The 2375-nt window shown below is 39.5% G+C and overlaps 1 protein-coding gene across 1 annotated transcript; it reads left to right on the forward strand.

Moving 5' to 3' along the window:
• The first annotated feature begins 471 nt into the window (after positions 1 to 471).
• Positions 472 to 1313, forward strand: LOC147440894 (putative pentatricopeptide repeat-containing protein At3g25060, mitochondrial). The gene is made up of 2 exons (XM_086483350.1): positions 472 to 844; positions 916 to 1313. The coding sequence occupies exons 1-2, from the start codon at positions 472 to 474 to the stop codon at positions 1311 to 1313; spliced, it is 771 nt and encodes a 256-aa protein (XP_086339476.1).
• The last annotated feature ends 1062 nt before the right edge of the window (positions 1314 to 2375 follow it).

Consider the following 2375-nt stretch of genomic DNA (forward strand, 5'->3'; position numbering starts at 1 on the left):
AGGCATGCAAAACTCTGTTTAGAGCCGTCTCAGTTGTAGCTGAAGAGAGTAAGCACGCCCACATGAGCTGACGATGGGACTCGGGAGTCGCGAGGCAGAACGCAGACGGACTGGGGCTTGTCAGAGCTCTAGCATTTGAGCATCCGTGCGAGTCTCATGGAACGCCTTGATTACAGGCTATGTTGACCATGAGTGTGGCAGGGAAGCATTGAATTGCCTAGAGCAAATGCACAGGGAAAAGATCTCTCCAAATTCTGTTACATATGCTTGTTGCTTGAAGGCGTGTGGCATTTTGAAAATTTCTGAAAAGGGTTGTGACCTTTATGCAGAGATCTCTCGAAAAGGGTTGCCAAATTCTGACAATCTTCTTGGATTTGCATTGGTGGACATGTATGCCAAGTGTGGTTTGGTGACGTTAGCGTAGGAAGTAAGCTTTTGGTCTGTGATTTAGTTCCATGGACTGCCTTTATCATGGGGTATAATGACATTGGCTTTGGTGAAGAAGCACTGATGTGCCTTGAGCAGATGCAACTTGAGGAGACTTTTCCTGATGGCGTTCTTTTGGCTTGCTCCTTGAAAGCTTGTGGTAGTATTGGAGCAGCACAACAGGGCAAGTCACTATACGCAAAATTTGCAGAGACTGGGTTCTTTAAAAAAGATCTCGTTGCTGCCAGTGCAGTGTTCGATATGTATGCCAATTGTGGTCTTCTTAAAGAAGCACAAATGGCATTCAGCTGCCTTGTAAGACAGGATCTTGTATCATGGAACACTTTGATTGCAGGTTACACCAAGTATGAACGTTGCAAGGAGGTGTTGAATTGTGTTGAGGAGGTGAGATTAGAGGGTATACAGCCAGATGTAATCACATTACTCAGCAATTTGAGAGTCTCTTTTAATGTTCGTGCATTACACCAGGTCATGAAATTTTGGATTCAGATGTCAAATCTTTTGGAGGCAATCTCTTGTTTAGCAACACCTTGGTGAATATATATGCAAAGTTAGGATGGTTTTCAAAAGCTCTTGAACTGTTTGACAGTCTTCCTACTCACAACAAAATCTCTTGGAATGCTCTAATCTCAGGATTTGCACAGCAGGAACACAATGAAGATGCTCTAGACTGGTTACAACACATGCAAGAAGAAGGAATCCTTCCAGATAGTGTTACGTTTGTTAGCAGCTTGAAGGCTTGTTGCAGTGCAGGTGCAACTGACAAGGGTGAAGACCTACATGTGGAAATAGCTAGGAGAGGTTTACTCAAAGCACACATTACTGTGTGCAATGCTTTGATGGACATGTATGCAAAGTGTGGCTGACTTTGCAAAGCTGAAGAATTATTTAACGATCTTCTTTTTCGTGATGTAATCTCATGGAATGTCTTGATATCAGGACATGCGTAGTTAGGAGATAATAAAGGAGTATTTGTCCTCCTGGATAAAATGAGAAGAGAGGGTCAAACTCCAGATTCAAGTACGTTTGGGATTATTTTTCATCGTGTAGTCAGGCAGCGTTGGTGAAGAGAGGCGAGATGTTTTTTGAATCCATGAGCAAGGATTTTGGCATCGTCCCAACTTGCCAGCACCACACATGCATGATTGACCTATTTGCTTGGAGGGGTAATTTACATCAGGCCATGTTCAGGATTAAGGGCTTACCCTGCCATCCGGATTTTGTAGTATGGCTTACTGTACAAGATGCCTGTAGAAGGTTAGGGGTCCACAGCTTGGATATGAAGCTTATTGCTACGCATTGCATCGACAAAGCTTCAATACCACAACCTTATTTTCTCTTCTTGCCAATCCTTTGAGAAAGGGATTTCATCTAAATCCATCATTGGTATCGCAGTGAGGACTCAATGTGATTTTTGGCTTGTATAAGGCCATAGCACTGTAGAAAAATGGTGCAATTTTCAACCGTTCATGTAGAGGTTGCCGATGGTGGACACGTGTCCTTTTTTGTTAAAAAGAAGGGTTTTATAAAGACTATATCTTTCTTTTATAATGTATAAAAGTCTTTCCATCATTGTATTTTGGTCTCTTCTTTTAATGCTCACTTGACTTCTTCTTTAAGAAACGTTTTATAAAGATTATATCCTCTTTTTATATTGTTAATGATCTTTCCATCATTGAAACTTGGTCCTTGATTTAATGCTCATTTGACTTTTTTTTTTGTCTTTTTTAATTTGTAAATGAATCCTTTAATTTTAAAAATCTAATGACTTCCTTTTCAACCTTTTCATTTAAAACATATTTTTTTATTGTAATTTTTTCTTTCATGTACACAATTTATAACTAAAAATTATAAATTGTCCTTAAATGAAAGAATTTTTTGACAAACTAAGATTTTTTTTCAACTTCTGGTTTTAATGTGAAAATGTT

The sequence above is a fragment of the Adiantum capillus-veneris genome, chromosome 15, assembly GCF_014529385.1.
Source record: "Adiantum capillus-veneris isolate H3 chromosome 15, ASM1452938v2, whole genome shotgun sequence".
Lineage (NCBI taxonomy): Eukaryota > Viridiplantae > Streptophyta > Polypodiopsida > Polypodiales > Pteridaceae > Adiantum > Adiantum capillus-veneris.